The following is a 20,248-nucleotide window of genomic DNA, read 5'->3' on the forward strand; positions in this document are numbered from 1 at the left end:
GTTTCCTGCTGTTGTTTCTGTTGAGGTTCCGGGACCCTCTTATAAAAAGGATGAAGGAGAACGAAGTGCACTGGTTGTCCAAGCATCTTTTTCCATCTCCCAGTTCATAAAAATTATCTCCGGGTTCCTAAAATGGATGCCATACCTGTACTCTATATTGCAAAAGGATGGCATATGTGGTGTTTACTGCTGTTGTTTCTGTTGAGGGTCCTGGACCCTCGTCTAAAAAGGCTGAAGGAGAATGAAGTGTACTGGTTGTGCAAGCATCTTTTTCCATCTCCCGGTTCCAAAAAATTATCTCCGGGTTCCTAAAATGGATGCCATACCTGTACTGGATTGTTCAAAAGGAAGGCATATGTGGTGTTTCCTGCTGTTGTTTGTGTTGAGGATCCGGGACCCTTGTCTAAAAAGGCTGAAGGAGAACGAAGTGTACTGGGTGTCCAATCATGTTTTTTTTTTAAATTTCCTGGTTCCTAAAAATTATCTCCGGGTTTCTAAAATCGATGCCATACCTGTACTGGATTATTCTAAAGTTTGGCATATGTGGTGTTTCCTGCTGTTGTTTCTGTTGTGGGTCCGGGACCCTCGTATAAAAAGGCTGAAGGAGAACGACCTGTACTGGGTGTCCAAGCATGTTTTTTGTTCAATATTCCCGTTTCCTAAAAATTATCTCCGGGTTCCTAAAATCAATGCCATATCTGTAATCTATTGTGCAAAAAGGATGGCATATGTGGTGTTTAATGCTGTTGTGCCTGTTGAGGTTCGTGGGCCATCGTATAAAAAGGCTGAAGGAGAACGACCTGTACTGGGTGTCCAAGCACGTTTTTTGTTCAATTTCCCGGTTCCTAAAAATTATCTCCGGGTTCCTAAAATCAATGCCATATCTGTAATCTATTGTGCAAAAGGATGGCATATGTGGTGTTTCCTGCTGTTGTTTCTGTTGAGGGTCCGGGACCCTCTTATAAAAAGGCTGAAGGAGAAAGAAGTGTACTGGTTGTCCAAGCATGTTTTTTTGTTCAATTTCCCGGTTCCTAAAACTTATCTCCGGGTTTCTAAAATCGATGCCATACCTGTACTCTTTTGTGCAAAAGGATGGCATATGTGGTGTTTCCTGCTGGTGTTTCTGTTGAGGGTCCGGGACCCTCTTATAAAAAGGCTGAAGGAGAACAAAGTGTACTGGTTGTCCAAGCATCTTTTTCCATCTCCCAGTTCATAAAAATTATCTCCGGGTTCCTAAAATGGGTGCAATACCTGTACACTATTGTGCAAAAGGATGGCATATGTGGTGTTTACTGCTGTTGTTTCTGTTGAGGGTCCTGGACACTCGTCTAAAAAGGCTGAAGGAGAATGAAGTGTACTGGTTGTCCAAGCATCTTTTTCCATCTCCCGGTTCCTAAAAATTATCTCCGGGTTCCTAAAATGGATGCCATACCTGTACTGGATTATTCAAAAGGATGGCATATGTGGTGTTTCCTTGTGTTGTTTGTGTTGAGGGTCCGGGACCCAAGTCTAAAAAGGCTGAAGGATAACGAAGTGTACTGATTGTCCAAGCATCTTTTTCCATCTCCCGGTTCCTAAAAATTATCTCTGGGTTCCTAAAATGGATGCCATACCTGTACTGGATTGTCCAAAAGGATGGCATATGTGATGTTTCCTGCTGTTATTTGTGTTGAGGGTCCGGGACCCTCGTCTAAAAAGGCTGAAGGAGAACGAAGTGTACTGGGTGTCCAATCATGTTTTTTTTTTAATTTCCCGGTTCCTAAAAATTATCTCCGGGTTTCTAAAATCGATGCCATACCTGTACTGGATTATTCTAAAGGATGGCATATGTCTTGTTTCCTGCTGTTGTTTCTGTTGACGGTCCGGGACCCTCGTCTAAAAAGGCTGAAAAAGAACAAAGTGTACTGGTTGTCCAATCATTTTTTTTGTTCAATTTCCTGGTTCCTAAAAATTATCTCCGGGTTTCTAAAATGGATGCCATACCTGTACTCTATTGTTCAAAAGGATGGCATATGTGGTGTTTCCTGCTGTTGTTTCTGTTGAGGGTCCGGGACCCTCGTATAAAAAGGCTGAAGGAGAACAACCTGTACTGGGTGTCCAATCATTTTTTTTGTTCAGTTTCACGGTTCCTAAAAATTATCTCCGGGTTTCTAAAATGGATGCCATACCTGTACTCTATTGTTCAAAAGGATGGCATATGTGCTGTTTCGTGCTGTTGTTTCTGTTGAGGGTCCTGGACCCTCGCCTAAAAAGGCTGAAGGAGAAGGACTTGTACTGGGTGTACTGTCAAAGCATCTTTTTCCATCTCCCGGTTCCTAAAAATTATCTCTGGGTTCCTAAAATGGATGCCATACCTGTACTCTATTGTTCAAAAGGATGGCATATGTGGTGTTTCCTGCTGTTGTTTCTGTTGAGGGTCCGGGACCCCCGTATAAAAAGGCTGAAGGAGAACGACCTGTACTGGGTGTCCAATCATTTTTTTGTTCAATTTCCCGGTTCCTAAAAATGATCTCCGGGTTTCTAAAATGGATGCCATACCTGTACTCTATTGTTTAAAAGGATGGCATATGTGCTGTTTCCTGCTGTTGTTTCTGTTGAGGGTCCGGGACCCTCGTCTAAAAAGGCTGAAGGAGAACGAAGTGTACTGGGTGTCCAATCATGTTTTTTTTTCAATTTCCCGGTTCCTAAAAATTTTCTCTGGGTTTCTAAAATCTATGCCATACCTGTACTGGATTATTCTAAAGGATGGCATATGTGGTGTTTCCTGCTGTTGTTTCTGTTGAGGGTCCGGGACCTTCGTATAAAAAGGCTGAAGGAGAACGACCTGTACTGGGTGTCCAATAATTTTTTTTGTTCAATTTCCCGGTTCCTAAAAATTATCTCCAGGTTTCTAAAATGGATGCCATACCTGTACTCTATTGTTCAAAAGGATGGCATATGTGCTGTTTCCTGCTGTTGTTTCTGTTGAGGGTCCTGGACCCTCGCCTAAAAAGGCTGAAGGAGAACGACCTGTACTGGGTGTACTGTCCAAGCATCTTTTTCCATCTCCCGGTTCCTAAAAATTATCTCTGGGTTTCTACAATCAATGCCATATCTGTACTCTATTGTTCAAAAGGATGGCATATGTGGTGTTTCCTGCTGTTGTTTCTGTTGAGGGTCCAAGACCCTCTTATAAAAAGGATGAAGGAGAACGAAGTGTACTGGTTGTCCAAGCATCTTTTTCCATCTCCCGGTTCATAAAAATTATCTCTGGGTTCCTAAAATGGATGCCATACCTGTACTTTATTGTGCAAAAGGATGGCATATGTGGTGTTTACTGCTGTTGTTTCTGTTGAGGGTCCTGGACCCTCGTCTAAAAAGGCTGAAGGAGAATGAAGTGTACTGGTTGTCCAAGCATCTTTTTCCATCTCTCGGATCCTAAAAATTATCTCCGGGTTCCTAAAATGGATGCCATACCTGTACTGGATTGTTCAAAAGGATGGCATATGTGGTGTTTCCTGCTGTTGTTTGTGTTGAGGGTCCGGGACCCTTGTCTAAAAAGGCTGAAGGAGAACGAAGTGTACTGGGTGTCCAATCATGTTTTTTTTTTAATTTCCCGGTTCCTAAAAATTATCTCCGGGTTTCTAAAATCGATGCCATACCTGTAATGGATTATTCTAAAGTTTGGCATATGTGGTGTTTCCTGCTGTTGTTTCTGTTGATGGTCCGGGACCCTCGTATAAAAAGGCTGAAGGAGAACGAAGTGTACTGGGTGTCCAATCATGTTTTTTTTTTTAAATTTCCCGGTTCCTAAAAATTATCTCCGGGTTCCTAAAATCGATGCCATACCTGTACTCTATTGTGCAAAAGGATGGCATAGGTGGTGTTTCATGCTGTTGTGTCTGTCCTGGACCCTCGTCTAAAACGGTGGAAGGAGAACGACCTGTACTGGATGTCAAAGCATCTTTTTCCATCTCCTGGTTCCTAAAAATTATCTCCGGGTTCCTATAATCGATGCCATACCTGTACTCTATTGTGCTAAAGGATGGCATATGTGGTGTTTCATTATGTTGTTTCTGTTGAGGGTCCGGGACACTCATATAAAAAGGCTGAAGGAGAACGACCTGTACTGGATGTCAAAGCATCTTTTTCCATCTCCCGGTTCCTAAAAATTATCTCCGGGTTCCTAAAATCGATGCTCCTTTCAGGCAGGCCAGCTCTTTGCATACCAGCCCACAGATTCTGTAACAGATCTCTCTTGCAGGTAGAGTTGCAGCAAGAATGCAGGGTCAGAACCACTGCATTCTGGTATACCTGAAAGAATCAGACGGTCCCAGACCACATGTATGTCCTATTGTTGTACTTTGTTAGTATAATTATAGATCATGATGGCCATATAGACCTCCCCCGATAGGTGGGAGTAACAGGGATGAAAGTGCTAAGCATAGTACTACTTAACACAACCTTACCATGGGTCTCAGAACGCATGTTTGATTATTATAATTTGTAAGGGTAATCATGCAGGCCATATAGACCTCCCCCGATAGGGGGAGTAAGAGGGATTAAACTGCTAAGAATAGTACTACTTAACACAACCTTGTTACCGTAGGTCCCAGACCACATGTCAGATTGTTGTACTTTGTTAGGCTAATTATATATCATGCCGGCCATATACACCTCCCCCGATAGGGGGAGTAACTGGTATTAAACTGCTAAGAATAGTACTACTTAACACAACCTAGTTACCATGGGTCCCAGACCGCATGTCTTGTTGTGATACTTTGTCAGGGTAATCATGCAGGCCATATAGACCTCCCCAATATGGGGAGTAACAGGTATTAAACTGCTAAGAACAGTACTACTTAACACAACCTAGTTACCATGGGTCCCAGACCGCATGTCTTGTTGTGATACTTTTTCAGGGTAATCATGCAGGCCATATAGACCTCCCCCAATAGGTGGGAGTAACAGGGATGAAAGTGCTAAGAATAGTACTACTTAACACAACCTAGTTACCCATGGGTCCCAGGCCCAGACCGCATGTCTTGTTGTTTTATTTGGTCCGGGAAATCATGCAGGCCATATAGACCCCCACCATTAGGGGTTGTAACAGGTATTAAACTAATAAGAACAGTACTACTGAAATAAACCTAGTTACCATGGGTCCCAGACCGCATGTTTTATTGTTGTACTTTGTTAGGCTAATCATGATGGCCATATAGACCTCCCCCGATAAGTGGGAGTAACAGGGATGAAAGTGCTAAGAATAGTACTACTTAACAAAACCTAGTTACCCATGGGTCCCAGGCCCAGACCGCATGTCTTGTTGTTTTATTTGGTCCGGGTAATCATGCAGGCCATACAGACCTCCCAACATTAGGGGATGTAACAGGTATTAAACTAATAAGAACAGTACTACTGAAATAAACCTAGTTACCATGGGTCCCAGACCGCATGTTTTATTGTTGTACTTTGTTAGGCTAATCATGATGGCCATATAGACCTCCCCCGATAGGTGTGAGTAACAGGGATGAAAGTCCTAAGAATAGTACTACTTAACAAAACCTAATTACCCATGGGTCCCAGGCCCAGACCGCATGTCTTGTTGTTTTATTTGGTCCGGGTAATCATGCAGGCCATATAGACCTCCCACCATTAGGGGTTGTAACAGGTATTAAACTAATAAGAACAGTACTACTGAAATAAACCTAGTTACCATGGGTCCCAGACTGCATGTTTTATTGTTGTACTTTGTTAGGCTAATCATGATGGCCATATAGACCTACCCCGATAGGTGTGAGTAACAGGGATGAAAGTGCTAAGAATAGTACTACTTAACACAACCTAGTTACCCATGGGTCCCAGGCCCAGACCGCATGTCTTGTTGTTTTATTTGGTCCGGGTAATCATGCAGGCCATATAGACCTCCCCCGATAGGGTGAGTAACAGGTATTAAAATGCTAAGAACAGTACTACTTAACACAACCTTACCATGGGTCCCAGAGCGCATGTTTTATTATTATATTTTGTAAGGGTAATCATGCAGGCCATATAGACCTCCCCCGATAGGGTGAGTAACAGGTATTAAAATGCTAAGAACAGTAATACTTAACACAACCTTACCATGGGTCCCAGGGCGCATGTTTTATTATTTTATTTTTGTAAGGATAATCAGGCAGGTCATATAGACCTCTCCCGATAGGGTAAGTAACAGGTATTAAAATGCTAAGAACAATACTACTTAACACAACCTTACCATTGGTCCCAGAGCGCATGTTTTATTATTATATTTTGTAAGGGTAATCATGCAGGCCATATAGACCTCCCCCAATAGGGTGAGTAACAGGTATTAAAATGCTAAGAACAGTACTACTTAACACAACCTTACCATGGGTCACAGACCGCATGTTTGGTTGTTATACTTTGTCAGGGTAATCATGCAGGCCATATAGACCTCCCCCGATAGGGTGAGTAACAGGTATTAAAATGCTAAGAACAGTACTACTTAATACAACCTTACAATGGGTCCCAGAACGCATCTTTTATTATTATATTTTGTCAGGGCAATCATGTAGGCCATATTACTTAGCACAATCTAGTTACCATGGGTCCCAGACCGCATATTTTGTTGTTATACTTTGTCAGGGTAATCATGCAGGCCATATAGACCTCCCCTGACAGGGGGAGTAAGAGGGATTAAACTGCTAAGAACAGCACTACTTAACACAACCTAGTTACCATGGGTCCCAGACCGCATGTTTTATTATTATACTTTGTCAGGGTAATTATTTATCTATCAAATCGATCTATTTATCTTCTATCGATTCTATCTAACTATCAATCTATGTATATCTATCTATCAAATCTATCTATCTCGTGGCCGGACTGTTTTGAGACAGCCACTTGTGTTTAGGACAAATTTGAAGTAGGAGGACAGACCAATCATCTTCTTCCATCTCCCTGTTCCAAAAATGCAGGCCATATAGACCTCCCCCGATAGGGGGAGTAACAGGTTGTAGTAAACTGCTAAGAATAGTACTACTTAACACACCACGGGTCCCAGACCGCATGTCTTATTGTTATACTCTGTCAGGGAAATGATATATCTTTCAAATCTATCTATTTATCTATCGAATCTATCTAACTATCAATCGTATCTATCAAATGTATATTGCATCTATTGATCTATGTAATTCGTATCTATCAAATGTATATTGCATCTATTGATCTATGTAATTCATATCTATCAAATGTATATTGCATCTATTGGTCTATGTAATTCGTATCTATCATATGTATATTGCATCTATTGATCTATGTAATCTATGTATCTATCTATCAAATCTATCTATCTCGTGGTTATGCAAATGGACTGTTTGCGTTTTTTTGCGGTGCGTTACACGGGGAGTTTGGTCTGTCACTTTGAAGCGGGCGTAACCCTTACACTACCTGATCGATACAACATCATACCTGATGTTTTAAAGCATGTTATTCCAAACAATTTAGGAATGTTAGGTGATTTAGGCCCTTTATGGGTTAAAACCAGACTCTGCATCAACTATGTAATTTTCCATGGGAGTTTTGCCAGGGATCCCCCTCCAGCATGCCACAGTCCAGGTGTTAGTCCCCTTGAAACAACTTTTCCATCACTATTGTGGCCAGAAGTTCGCCTGCCTATTGAAGTCAATGGCGGTTTGCGCGGTTCGCCAGTTCGCAAACAATAGCGGAATTTCGAGTCCGCAGTTCGTGAACCGAAATTTTTAAGTTTGCGACATCACTACCTACTGATCTGCTACCTGCATATTATACCTACTGATCTGTTGCATGTATATTGTACCTACTGATCTGTTATCTGTATATCGTACCTACTGATCTGTTACCTTTATATTGTACCTACTGGTCTGCTACCTGCATAGTGTACCTAATAGTCTGTTACCTGCATATTGTACCTACTGATCTGTTACCTGTATATTGTACCTACTGATCTGTTACCTATATATTATACCTACTGATCTGTTACCTGCATAATGTACCTACTGATCTCCTATCTGCATATTGTACCTACTGATCTGTTACCTGTATATCGTACCTACTGATCTGGTACCTGCATATTGTACCTACTGATCTGTTACCTGCATATTGTACCTACTGATCTGCTACCTGCATATTGTACCTACTGATCTGTTACCTGCATATTGTACCTACTGATCTGTTACCTGCATATTGTACTTACTGATCTGTTACCTGTATATCGTACCTACTGATCTGGTACCTGCATATTGTACCTACTGATCTGCTACCTGCATATTGTACCTACTGATCTGCTACCTGCATATTGTACCTACTGATCTGGTACCTGCATATTGTACCTACTGATCTGTTACCTACATATTGTACCTACTGATCTGTTACCTGTATATTGTACCTACTGATCTGCTACCTGCATATTGTACCTACTGATCTGTTACCTGTATATTATACCTACTGATCTGCTACCTGCATAGTGTACCTACTGATCTGTTACCTGTATATTGTACCTACTGATCTGCTACCTGCATATTGTACCTACTGATCTGTTACCAGTATATTATACCTACTGATCTGCTACCTGCATATTGTACCTACTGATCTGTTACCTACATATTGTACCTACTGATCTCTTACATGTGTATTGTACCTACTGATCTGTTACTTGTATATTGTACCTACTGATCTGCTACCTACATATTGTACCTACTGATCTGTTACCTGTATATTGTACCTACTGATCTGCTACCTGCATATTGTACCTACTGATCTGTTACCTGTATATTGTACTTACTGATCTGTTACCTGCATATTGTACCTACTAATCTGTTACCTGCATATTGTACTTACTTATCTGTTACCTGCATATTGTACCTACTGATCTGTTACCTGCATATTGTGCCTACTGATCTGTTACCTGCATATTGTACCTACTGATCTGCTACCTGCATATTGTACCTACTGATCTGTTACCTGCATATTGTACCTACTGATCTGTTACCTGCATATTGTACCTACTGATCTGCTACCTGCATATTGTACCTACTGAAATGTTACCTGTCTATTGTACCTACTGATCTGTTACCTGCATATTGTATCTACTGATCTGTTATCTGCATATTTTACCTACTGATCTGTTACCTGTATATTGTACCTACTGATCTGCTACCTACATATTGTACCTACTGATCTGTTACCTGTATATTGTACCTACTGATCTGCTACCTACATATTGTACCTACTGATATGTCACCTGTATATTGTACTTACTGATCTGTTACCTGCATATTGTACCTACTGATCTGCTACCTACATATTGTACCTACTGATCTGTTACCTGTATATTGTACCTACTGATCTGTTACCTACATATTGTACCTACTGATCTGTTACCTGTATATTGTACCTACTGATCTGTTACCTACATATTGTACCTACTGATCTGCTACCTGCATATTGTACTTACTGATCTGTTACCTGCATATTGTACCTACTGATCTGTTACCTGCATATTGTACTTACTGATCTGTTACCTGCATATTGTACCTACTGATCTGCTACCTGCATATTGTACTTACTGATCTGTTACCTGCATATTGTACCTACTGATCTGCTACCTGCATATTGTACTTACTGATCTGTTACCTGCATATTGTACCTACTGATCTGTTACCTGCATATTGTACCTACTGATCTGTTACCTCCATATTGTACCTACTGATCTGCTACCTGCATATTGTACCTACTGATCTGTTACCTGCATATTGTACCTACTGATCTGTTACCTACATATTGTACCTACTGATCTGCTACCTGTCTATTGTACCTACTGATCTGTTACCTGTATATTGTACCTACTGATCTGTTACCTGCTTATTGTACCTAATGATCTGCTACCTGCATATTGTACCTACTGATCTGCTACCTGCATATTGTACCTACTGATCTGCTACCTGCATATTGTACCTACTGATCTGTTACCTGCATATTGTACTTACTGATCTGTTACTTGCATATTGTACCTACTGATCTGCTACCTGCATATTGTACCTACTGATCTGCTACCTGCATCTTGTACCTACTAATCTGTTACCTGCATATTGTACCTACTGATCTGCTATCTGCATATTGTACCTACTGATCTGTTACCTGCATATTGTACCTACTGATCTGGTACTTGCATATTGTACCTACTGATCTGCTATCTGCATATTGTACCTACTGATCTGTTACCTGCATATTGTACCTAATGATCTGCTACCTGCATATTGTACCTACTGATCTGTTACCTGCATATTGTACCTACTGATCTGTTACCTGCATATTGTACCTACCGATCTGTTACCTGCATATTGTACCTACTGATCTGCTATCTGCATATTGTACCTAATGATCTGTTACCTGCATATTGTACCTACTGATCTGTTACCTGCATATTGTACCTACTGATCTGCTATCTGCATATTGTACCTAATGATCTGTTACCTGCATATTGTACCTACTGATCTGTTACCTGCATATTGTACCTAATAGTCTGTTACCTGCATATTGTACCTATTGATCTGTTACCTGCATATTGTACCTATTGATCTGTTACCTGTATTTTGTACCTACTGATCTGTTACCTGTATTTTGTACTTACTACTCTGTCTCTCTCTGCAGGTTACTCTCCTGTGAGTGAAGTGTTTGCTGAACCAGGAGCTGATGTTGTGCTGCCCCTAGAGGTGACACTGACCAGGAATAAACCGAAATGTGATGGCTATGAATGGAGACAAAATGATATTCTATTAGTGAGAGAGAGAAACTGTACCCTGATTAAGTATATTAATAGGAGACACCTGACCTATAACATCAATCAAAATGCAAGTCTGGTGTTATATAGTGTGACCAGAGAGCATGCTGGGTATTATACTGTACAAGTGTTTAACTCTAATAGATCATCTAAATATAGCAAAACTTTTATACTTTTAGTACAAGGTAAGTGACAGCTGTATTCAATAACTGCTCCCTGTCCTGTTATATCCTCACACACTGCTGCCTGTCCTGTTATACCCTCACACACTGCTGCCTGTCCTGTTATATCCTCATACACTGCTCCCTGTCCTGTTATACCCTCACACACTGCTCCCTGTCCTGTTATACCCTCACACACTGCTCCCTGTCCTGTTATAACCTCACACACTGCTCCCTGTCCTGTTATATCCTCACACACTGCTGCCTGTCCTGTTATATCCTCATACACTGCTCTCTGTCCTGTTATAACCTCACACACTGCTGCCTGTCCTGTTATATCCTCATACACTGCTCTCTGTGCTGTTATACCCTCACACACTGCTCCCTGTCCTGTTATACCCTCACACACTGCTGTCTGTCCTGTAATACCCTCACACACTGCTCCCTGTCCTGTTATACCCTCACACACTGCTCCCTGTCCTGTTATACCCTCACACACTGCTCCCTGTCCTGTTATACCCTCACACACTACTCCCTGTCCTGTTATATCCTCACACACTGCTCCCTGTCCTGTTATACCCTCACACACTGCTCCCTGTCCCGTTATATCCTCACACACTGCTCCATGTCCTGTTATACCCTCACACGCTGCTCCCTGTCCTGTTATACCCTCACACAGTGCTGCCTGTCCTGTTATACCCTCACACACTGCTCCCTGTCCTGTTATACCCTCACACACTGCTCCCTGTCCTGTTATATCCTCACACACTGCTCCATGTCCTGTTATACCCTCACACGCTGCTCCCTGTCCTGTTATACCCTCACACACTGCTTCCTGTCCTGTTATACCCTCACACACTGCTCCCTGTCCTGTTATACCCTCACACACTGCTCCCTGTCCTGTTATATCCTCACACACTGCTGCCTGTCCTGTTATATCCTCACACACTGCTCCATGTCCTGTTATACCCTCACACAGTGCTCTCTGTCCTGTTATACCCTCACACACTGCTCCCTGTCCTGTTATACCCTCACACAGTGCTCTCTGTCCTGTTATACCCTCACACACTGCTGCCTGTCCTGTTATATCCTCATACACTGCTCTCTGTCCTGTTATACCCTCACACACTGCTCCATGTCCTGTTATACCCTCACACACTGCTCCCTGTCCTGTTATATCCTCACACACTGCTCCCTGTCCTGTTATACCCTCACACACTGCTCCCTGTCCTGTTATATCCTCACACACTGCTCCCTGTCCTGTTATACCCTCACACACTGCTCCCTGTCCTGTTATACCCTCACACACTGCACCCTATCCTGTTATACCCTCACACACTGCTCCCTGTCCTGTTATACCCTCACACACTGCTCCATGTCCTGTCATACCCTCACACACTACATCATATCCTGTTATACACTCACACACTGCTCCCTGTCCTGTTATACCCTCACAAACTGCATCCTATCCTGTTATACCCTCACACACTGCTCCCTGTCCTGTTATACCCTCACACACTGCTCTCTGTCCTGTTATACCCTCACACACTGCTCCCTGTCCTGTTATACCCTCACACACTGCTCCCTGTCCTGTTATACCCTCACACACTGCTCCCTGTCCTGTTATACCCTTTACACACTGCTTTCTGTCCTGTTATATCCTCACACACTGCTCCCTGTCCTGTTATACCCTCACATACTGTTCCCTGTCCTGTTATACCCTCACAAACTGCTCCCTGTCCTGTTATACCCTCACACACTGCTTCATGTCCTGTTATATTCTCACACACTGCTCCCTCTCCTGTTATACCCTCACACACTGCTTTCTGTCCTGTTATATCCTCACACACTGCTCCCTGTCCTGTTATACCCTCACATACTGTTCCCTGTCCTGTTATACCCTCACACACTGCCCCCTGTCCTGTTATACCCTCACACACTGCTCCCTGTACTGTTATACCCTCACACGCTGCTCCCTGTCCTGTTATACCCTCACACTGTTCTCTGTCCTGTTATACCCTCACACACTACTCCCTGTCCTGTTATACCCTCACACGCTGCTCCCTTTCCTGTTATACCCTCACACACTGCTCCCTGTCCTGTTATATCCTCATACACTGCTCTCTGTCCTGTTATACCCTCACACACTGCTCCCTGTCCTGTTATACCCTCACACACTGCTCCCTGTCTTGTTATACCCTAAGACACAGCTCCCTGTCCTGTTATACACTCACACACTGCTCCCTGTCCTGTTATAGCCTCACACACTGCTCCCTGTTCTGTTATACCCTCACACACTGCTCCCTGTCCTGTTATACCCTCACACACTGCTCCCTGTCCTGTTATACACTCACACACTGCTCCCTGTTCTGTTATACCCCCAAACACTGCTTCCTGTCCTGTTATATCCTCACACACTGCTCCCTGTCCTGTTATACCCTCACACACTGCTCCCTGTCCTGTTATACCCTCACATACTGCTCCCTGTCCTGTTATACTCTCACACAATGTTCCCTGTCCTGTTATACACTCACATACTGCTACCTGTCCTGTTATACCCTCACACACTGATCCCTGTCCTGTTATACCCTCACACACTGATCCCTGTATTGTTATATCCTCACACACTGCTCCCTGTCCTGTTATATCCTCACACACTGCTCTCTGTCATGTTATACCCTCACACACTGCTCTCTCTCCTGTTATACCCTCACACACTGCTCCCTGCCCTGTTATACCCTCACACACTGCTCCCTGTCCTGTTATAACCTCACACACTGCCCCCTGTCCTGTTATATCCTCACACACTGCTCCATGTCCTGTTATATGATCACACACTGCTCCCTGTCCTGTTATACCCTCACACACTGCTCTCTCTCCTGTTATACCCTCACACACTGCTCCCTGCCCTGTTATACCCTCACACACTGCTCCCTGTCCTGTTATAACCTCACACACTGCCCCCTGTCCTGTTATATCCTCACACACTGCTCCATGTCCTGTTATATGATCACACACTGCTCCCTGTCCTGTTATATCCTCACACACTGCTCCCTGTCCTGTTATATCCTCACACACTGCTCCCTGTCCTGTTATATCCTCACACACTGCTCCCTGTCCTTTTATATCATCACGCACTACTCCTTGTCCTGTTATACCCTCACACACTGCTCCTGTAGGGACAAGGGATTCTTCCCAGGGAAACAAGTTTGTAATGCTGAGTCTTGAAAAAACAAGGATCTTCTGAATTCCGGGTACAATTACAGAAATAACACACCAGACAGGTTGTCATTAGTACCTGCTCATTTATTATGGGTACAACAATGGGTTATATAGCCATGGGTACACGTAGGCATCCCATACGTAACAAATTACTATTGGCTGTGCAAATCACCTTATAGCCCCATAACCCTATTTGGTACTTTGCATAATATGGCATGACATGACATGGCATAACATGATATGTATTGGAGGAGGGTGACAGGAAAATTAACGTTTGTGGTTACAGAGGATAATGCATACAACATATAAGTCATGTGTCTTTAGCTGAGCGTTGTGGTCAGAAAAAGGGGAAGTATCTGTGAAACACAGGTTGTAAAGACAAGAACAGACAAAAAATAATGTTAACAAAATTACGAGTGGTGCAGAATGAGAGCATATAAGTGTATAACATTATAGGTGATGTGGAGTGAATGAGTGCATGTGAAACAGGTAATATTACCTGACAATTCCCCTCTTTAGTCATAACAATGACTACCTTAGGACTAGTGTCTGGGATGGAGTGGGACATGGAGGTATGGGGCAGAGGCATATGTGGAAGGGTGAACGTACAGGTATTGTGGACAATGGGGATTAGAAGCAGCAGGTGTTGCAGCACATTTAGCAATGCATGAAACAAATATTTTAAAACCACAATAACAAAAAAGGATAAAGAGAGCAATAAAAACAATAATGATATCAATATTTTTGAGCCAATCTAAAAGACCTAAACCAGTTAAGAATTTATCCCAGGGGTTATAAATGCCAGAGTTTTTTTTTAATTCAACGGATAATTCTTCTAATTTCTTAATAGCAAGCGTGACTTTCCCTGTGGGGCCTGTATTGTCAGGGATATAGGTGCAACAAGATCCACCAGTTTGAGGATCAAGAACCTTACAAACCCCCCTTTTCTCTGCTAAGAGCATATCTAGAGCCATGCAGTTTTGGAATGTCATGTAAGAGGTTGGGTCAAGTTGGTCAGCTATGCCCTTAAAGGGACACTGTACCCAAAAATTTTCTTTTGTGATTCAGATTGAGCATGGAATTTTAAGCAACTTTCTAATTTACTCCTATTATCAAATTTTCTTCATTCTCTTGGTATCTTTATTTGAAATGCAAGAGTAAGTTTAGATGCCGGCCCATTTTTGGTGAACAACCTTGGTTGTCCTTGCTGATTGGTGGATAAATTCATCCACCAATAAAAAAGTGCTGTCCAGAGTACTGAAACCAAAAAAAAGCTTAGATGCCTTCTTTTTCAAATAATGATAGCAAGAGAACAAAGAAAAATTTATAATAGGAGTAAATTAGAAAGTTGCTTAAAATTGCATGCTCTTTCTGAATTACAAAAGAAAAAAATTGGGTTCAGTGTCCCTTTAAGTGCATCTGTGGTGAAGTTAAAGGGACAGTATACTGAAAAATAGTTTTTAGCTTAATGTGTTTACAATTGCTTTTTTTACCAACTGCAGAGAAAAAAATGTATGAAAAATAGCTTTTTATGTTTTTTTGTGTATATTAAAGCTCTGGTTTTGTGTTTTGAAGCCACAACCTAATAAAATGGGTTGAGCTTGTAGATATAATCAGATCTCATTACTGTATCACATTGTGCACATATACCTGCTTCTTTATCTTATATCTGTCCATAAAACAATCACCAGTACTTGGAGAGAACAATGGAAAATCAACATTGTATTACCTTATCTCTGCTATATCCTACTGGGAGTATAATTTCTTCTGCTGGCTGTGTTTACAAAGCTTATCTGTAGCTGGGACCTGCGGCCACAAACTTTCAGAATAGGTGGGGATACCACATGCTAAATCAACTATTTTAAATGCCAATATAAGGGTAAAGGAGCTACTTGTAAACAATTTAATACACTTCAGCAGGTAAAGTGGATCATTGGGAACAAATTAAAGGGGAGAAATTTTTTGAGTAAACTGTCCCTTTAACAAAATGTTGCTGGTTATAAAATATGTAATTGATCCAGTCAACGTTCTTATTGACGGTTATGATGAGAAAGATGGATTCAAAGCCAGCTTTGACCTGGTCACGGGCCTTAAATTCATCTGGGACCCCCCTTGGGACCCCTATGGCGTCTATGTATACATGGGCGTCAAAACTACCTGGGATAGCCTCTCGCCGTGTACGGCGAGAGGAGGTGGGGTGAGTGTTTGTGTATGTGTTATTTTCACCTAAAATATGGAGAGGCATAATAACTTTTGCTAGAGCACATTCCCCAGACCACTGTCCCTCTAATCTAGAGCAAATTTTCATATCCCCACAAATCCAATATATGTCACCTAAGGACTGAGTATGATGTTGAGTGGTGAGTGTACTATAGTGAGAGCAGTAGTTAGATGTAAAGTTACCCAAAAATCTACCATTACTTTGGCCTCGGTAGCAGGTGTAATCACCAGGGTATATAGTAATGCCTTCACCTGTATGTGGGACCTTTGTAAGGATGGGGTATTCCCGTTTCCAGGTGGCACAGGTTGAATGGTTAGTTGAAGTATTGGTATAGAGGCTGAGAAAACATGCCTTGGCACTAGTGGGAATGTTAAGGGGGACGGTACCTAGGTGAGGGTGGGCATTACCACAGACATAACAATTTGACTTATTATATTGTTTGGGTGAAAAAGTCATCCATTCTAACCAGAGATTTCGGTCTGAGTAACCTGTTTCTGCGGCCATAGTATCCCTTGGTGATGGGTCAGCCATGGCAACCATGGTTCGTGGGAAGAGGGGGTCTGTTTTATTTTTAAGGGATGACACAATATTGGACCACTCAGACGAGTTAAACATATCTTTAATGTGAAAGCGGTGCCAGTTCTGCCTACACCAGCGCCTCGTTGCCAAGCTGAAAGGAAATAGGTACCTGTGTCATTGGGATTAGGGTTTTCTATGGTGAGGGTAAGTTTCATATTAGTTCCGTCTTTACCGGTGGTAGAACAGGTACCGGGCTTTGTTAGGGTCATTCTTGTAAGGAGGGATACGCCATTCTTTTTTTTCCTATTCATTGCTGACTGAGGTTTGTATCCCGATTCCCGGGCGGGTGGAGTATTCCAACCCACAGCCCCCCAAGAACCACATTTATTTCCCCAATAATTATCTACCACACATATATATATATATATATATATATATATATATATATATATATATATATATATATATATATATAGAGTTTAAATAATGGCTATAATGCTTGCATTGCCAATCAGAGTTTTGCCCACATCCCTGTAAAAAATAGTGATCATATTGGATGTCACAATAATCAAAGGTGTAGCTGGCCACATGTGTGTTTGACGAATTAAACCATAGTGTGGTAATGGGAGGTGATCCTGACCGGGTGATTGCAACCTGAGTGCGCCCATTGGTGTAGACCGTGGTCACCTTAACGGAGGTGGACCTCCTGGTCCTACGGATAGCTGGGACAGGTGGAGCTGGCGGGGTTGTTAAGTTTGTAATGGTCACTTGTGGAGAGTCCTTGTCCTGTGTCCTGAACCTGCGAAGGCCGTGGGATGGCTCATGCTTGGTTGTGTGTTGTTCCGGGGGTGAGTCGGGGGGGGGGGGGGCGAAGTAGCTGCAAGCAGGGGCAATAATATATTGTTCATCCGACGTTTCATAATGAACAATATATTATTGCCCCTGCTTGCAGCTGAGTGCATGTGAGAGTGTTGGATGCAAGTGTTGGGGAAGCTGAGTGCATGTGAGAGTGTTCTATTGGCTGATCGGAACAGCCAATAGAATGCGAGCTCAATCTGATTGGATGATTGGATCAGCCAATCGGATTGAACTTGAATCTGATTGGCTGATTCAATCAGCCAATCAGATTTTTGCTACCTTAATTCCGATTGGCTGATAGAATCCTATCAGCCAATCGGAATTTGAGGGACGCCATCTTGGATACACTTGCATCCAACACTCTCACTTGCACTCAGCTTCCCCAACACTTGCATCCCAACACTCTCACATGCACTCAGCTTCCCCAACACTTGCATCCCAACACTCTCACATGCACACAGATTCCCCAACACTTGCATCCAACACTCTCACATGCACTCACATGACCATGCTTGCACTGCAACCAAGAGCACTGAGGAGAGGAGGAAGAGGTACACCAGGCAGGGAGAACCCTGAATGGTGATCATGGTGCTGTGGATATAGATGTTACAGAAGGGACTATGCAACTAACTTCACCCCTCTCTGGACTGACAGCTGAGGATGATATAGGTGTTACAGAAGGGACTTTGTGAACACTTCACCCCTCTTTAGGCACAACTGTTATCCTGGGTCGTCCTGTATGGGCGGTATAGATGTTTCAGAAGTGACTAGACAGTCAGCTTCACCCCTCTTTGGACAGAGCTTTACCCTAGATGCATGGATCCAGATGGGCTCCTGGGCTGTGAGGACGGCAGTACGGGTGACGGCCACGACTTCGGTGGGTGGGCCATATTGAAATCCTCCTTTCTTTGCTTTATTCAGCTGTCTGATGCACACTGTGTCTCCGACCTTGAAGCTGTGGGTTGGTTCCTGTGAGGGAAGAAGAAAACGAGAAGCCACATCACCATAGTTGCCATTCAAAACAGAGATTAGTTCATGTACATATCGTTCTCTAATTAAGTCTAAATCACCAGTGACTATGTGTGGGGTCCTGGCCTAGGGGGTGGGGAACGGTCGACCCATTAAAATCTCAAAAGGGGACAGCTGAGTGGATTTGCTTGGGGACATCCGTACCTTAGCTAATACTGCAGGTAAATGAACCTGCTATTTGACCCAATTCCCTCCCGTGGCCTTAAGGAGTTTTTCCTTAATGGTCCGGTTCATTCTTTCTACCACCCCTGAACTCTGGGGGTGATATGGTATGTGAAACTTCCATTTTATCTGTAGGTGAGATACCAATTCCTGCAATACCTTGCTAACAAAGGCAGGGCCATTGTCTGAGTTAATCTGCAGGGGGCAGCCAAATCGGGGAATGACGTCAGTGCAAAGGTGTTTGACAACTGTTTTTGCGTCTTCCCTAGTAGTAGGGAAGGCTTCAGGCCAGCGAGAAAATTGGTCAACTATGATCAATAGGTAGAACTGTTTGGTTCCTGTTTTAGGGATGTGTGTGAAGTCTATCTGTAGGTGAGTGAAGGGTGCGGCTGGTGGTGTTAGGTGGTCATGTTTTGCAGGTTTGTTGTTGTGTTTGGTTTGGAGACAAGTGATGCAACGGTCAATGTAAGATTGTACATGTAACTGTAGGTTTTGTATGCAGAAGTAAGGCTTTATCAAAGCTAGAGTGTTGTGGATGCTCAGGTGACTTACACCGTGGGCTTGAGAAATAAAAATGGGTGCACTGGTTTCAGGAATACCAATGATCGTCCCACCCTTCCCCTCTTTGGAATAAAAACCTTGGGGGTTTAATTCGAGTTTCTGGGAGACCCAATATTTTATATCAGAGGTGGTGGCGAATTGCTGGAGGGAGGAGGTGAGTACGTTGTTGACCAAGGATGGTGCGACGAGGACGGGGTAAACATGGTCTTGCAATGGGGATATTCGTGCTGCTTGTTTGTCTACTGTATCAGCTAGTGCATTACCTCTAGCAACAGGATTGTTAAGGTTAGTGTGTGCGCGGCAGTGTATGACGGCTATCTCTTTTGGGAGGAAGATGGCTTGTAAGAGTGCGGTGATGAGAGTGGTGTGACTGATACCCTTACCGTCGGCGGACTTGAAACCTCTTTGTTTCCAAATCATGCCGAAATCATGTACCACTCCAAAGGCATATCTGGAATTGGTATAGATATTTACAGAGGTATCAGCAAACAGTTCACAGGCACAAGTGAGAGCTATTAGTTCAGCTGCCTGGGCGGAGTTATGCATGACAGGACTGGACTCAAGTATAATGTCGGGAAGTTGGACTACTGCGTACCCTGAAAGATATGTGTGGTCGTCTGGATGGCTACATGACCCGTCTACAAAAGCGTCAGGGGCCCCTGGAACAGGGGTGTCCCAAAGATCAGGACGGGGGGTTGTGCTAGAGTGGATGAGTGC

General features: G+C 43.0%; 1 protein-coding gene across 1 annotated transcript in view; it reads left to right on the forward strand.

Moving 5' to 3' along the window:
- LOC128652182 (HEPACAM family member 2-like) overlaps positions 1 to 20,248 on the forward strand; it is a 259,852-nt gene that overhangs the window by 172,032 nt on the left and 67,572 nt on the right. Inside the window, exon 2 of the mRNA XM_053705120.1 lies at positions 10,669 to 10,983. Coding sequence (XP_053561095.1) covers positions 10,669 to 10,983 — 315 coding nt within the window. The remainder of the gene's footprint in view (positions 1 to 10,668; positions 10,984 to 20,248) is intronic.

This window comes from Bombina bombina, chromosome 3, assembly GCF_027579735.1.
Source record: "Bombina bombina isolate aBomBom1 chromosome 3, aBomBom1.pri, whole genome shotgun sequence".
NCBI classification, from domain to species: domain Eukaryota; kingdom Metazoa; phylum Chordata; class Amphibia; order Anura; family Bombinatoridae; genus Bombina; species Bombina bombina.